Source organism: Triticum dicoccoides, chromosome 7A, assembly GCF_002162155.2.
Source record: "Triticum dicoccoides isolate Atlit2015 ecotype Zavitan chromosome 7A, WEW_v2.0, whole genome shotgun sequence".
NCBI lineage: Eukaryota > Viridiplantae > Streptophyta > Magnoliopsida > Poales > Poaceae > Triticum > Triticum dicoccoides.
Window position 1 is genome coordinate 3,464,547 of NC_041392.1, and position 2,609 is coordinate 3,467,155.

Consider the following 2,609-nt stretch of genomic DNA (forward strand, 5'->3'; position numbering starts at 1 on the left):
TTCGGATGGGGCTTGCCTGCTCCCGCCTGCGTGCTCCCATCGGTGCTCCGCATCGTTCCTTTGCATCCTACCGTTCCATCATTTTCTCTCTCCCATCATCGTTTTTTACTGCCAAAAAGATAAATCAAGAATACCCATTTATTACTTCATGCCATCCGTAATACACGCACATCGTTGAAACCTCCTTTCACAGCAGCCATGGACTGGACTCCGTTGGGAGCAGCCATGCCGATGTCGACGTTGTCGGCTAAACTCCGGCCAAAGCTCCAAGCGGCAAAGACCATCTGCACCTATCCCACATCTTCCCCTTGCCCGTGTAGAACCACACGGTGGGGCCCGGGCTTAACAGTTAGCCAACAGCCCAACAGCTGACAAAGAACTGACGATGGCCCCGCATCACCATCCGAAACCGATTGCTTGCAAGCCATCCTCCATCGGCCATCGCCCTCCTTCCCTATATATTACTCCTACGACTACGAGCAGCAGAGCAACCAGCTCCATCTCTTGGCCTCAACAACAATTCTGGCCCTTATAGGTAACGCAGCCATGGACCCGGTTGCGCTGCTGCAGGTGCTGAAGGTGGCCCTGATGAACCCGGCGAGGGAGAGGGCGCCGCCAGGGCCGTGGAAGCTGCCGGTGGTCGGCAGCATGCACCACCTGGTGAACGTGTTGCCGCACCGCGCGCTGAGGGATCTGGCTGGCGCGCATGGCCCGCTCATGATGCTACAGCTTGGGCAGACGCCGCTGCTGGTGGCGTCCTCCAGGGAGACGGCGCGGCTGGTGCTCAAGACCCACGACGCTAACTTCGCCACGCGGCCAAAGATCCTCGCGGCCCAGATCGTCACCTACGACTCGGCCGACATCCTCTTCTCCCCCTCGGGCGAATACTGGCGCAAACTCCGCCAGCTCTGCGCAGCCGAGATCCTAGGCCCCAAGCGCGTGCTCTCCTTCCGCCACATTAGGGAGGACGAGGTATGTATGTACTCCCTCATTCTAAATAAAATTAGTACAAAGTTGAGTCATCTATTTTAAAATGAAGGAAGTAGCTCTTACGGTATTACGCGCGTCCGTGCATGCCGATGCATAGTTTATCTTCGTTTTCTTAGCAAATAATCTCACATACAAGGAGGGATAAAAACGGGTTCTCTACGCGTGTGTATGGGGTTTTGGGGTCATAAAATATCCTGCATGTGATTGCTTTTTGAAAATTTGTACTCCCTCCTTCTATCTATATAGGGCCTAATGCGTTCTTTAAGACCGCTTTTGAATATTAACAAGATTAATAGTACTCCCTCCGTCCAGGTGCATAGGGCGCCTAAGAAAAAGCTCTGCGATTTAGGTGGGTTGAGATTGGACGAGAGCGCGCGCAGGTTTCCCTCAAAATCGAAACTGAATTTGGAAATTAATCCTGTCATTAGTGTTGGAAAGGAGCGCCATGGGAACATGCAGCATGCATGATTGCTTTCACACAGGAAAAGAGACGGTACAGAGGAGAGAGAAGAAGCAACATACATGTTGTTTGCTTTCACACCGGAGATTACTAGGAGGTGGACCGGTGGGAGATTAGGAGAAGGAGCGCGTCCTGGTGGAGCGAACAAAAAAAACGAGATGGTTTAGATAAACGAGGAGCATTTAATTGAATTACGTCTAACACTTTTGGAATTTTAGGATTCTCTTAGGTGCCTTATGCACCTGGACGGAGGGAGTACATGACATGCACAATGTGAAAATTATATCATTGAAAGCTCCTTTCATACACGAATTTAACGGTGTGCTTTGTGTAAGTTGCATGTCATATATTATTGCTATAATATTTGGTCAAAGTTAGTCTCGAAAAACGCATTAGGCCCTATATAGATGAAAGGAGAGAGTAGTCTAAATACTCTCTATATATGATGCAGTAGTAAGCTCTTGAATATTGAACTTACTAGTTACTACTCCCTCAGTCCCACAAGCTATTTTAGTTTGCAAAACCATCTTACATTGAGTCACGTCGCAACAAAATTAAAGACACCAGAGTAAGCTCTAAGTAACACGAGACAATAGAGTCACGTGCCCAACGGCTATATGTAAGTTGTCTGAATTTGTAATTTGAGTAAGTTGATATTGTGGGAGGAGGAAGAAGAGGCGAGGTGAGGCGGAGCTCCGAGGTCGAGCCCGGAACGAGTCAAAACAGGAGACGATGTGGCATCTCAGGTGGAGGTGACTCCGAGGGTTGACATGTGCGGGTAGGGGCAAGGTTTAGAGTTTCGAAATGACATGTCAAAATTTCAAAAATTGTTTCGGACAAATCAATGAATTTTTTGTTTGAATTTGAACGATTTTAAATTTGAACAACTAGAAAGAACAAAATGTAGCGCAGAATGGACGTAACGACATTTTGGTCATGACGGTTAGTTTGTTAATCGGCTAGCAACTGACTCGAACTTTAGACGCTGAGTTATGAAGAAAATTGACCTATCGCTGTGCGGTACTGAAATATATGTGAATATTCAATGATCCAAGTTCTTTTTTACACACATATTTAAACCAACTGAATTGTTTTGAGCATCATGTTCTTCCACCCTTGAAATCATCAAAATTTTGTTGAAATCTTTAACCTTGGTGTG

The 2,609-nt window shown here is 47.3% G+C and overlaps 1 protein-coding gene across 1 annotated transcript in view; it reads left to right on the forward strand.

The window, feature by feature from the left end:
• The first annotated feature begins 530 nt into the window (after positions 1–530).
• The window catches only part of LOC119329879 (premnaspirodiene oxygenase-like), a 3,983-nt gene continuing 1,904 nt past the window's right edge, over positions 531–2,609 (forward strand). Inside the window, exon 1 of the mRNA XM_037602976.1 lies at positions 531–972. Within this exon, the coding sequence (XP_037458873.1) occupies positions 547–972 (426 nt within the window). The 5' untranslated portion in view covers positions 531–546. The remainder of the gene's footprint in view (positions 973–2,609) is intronic.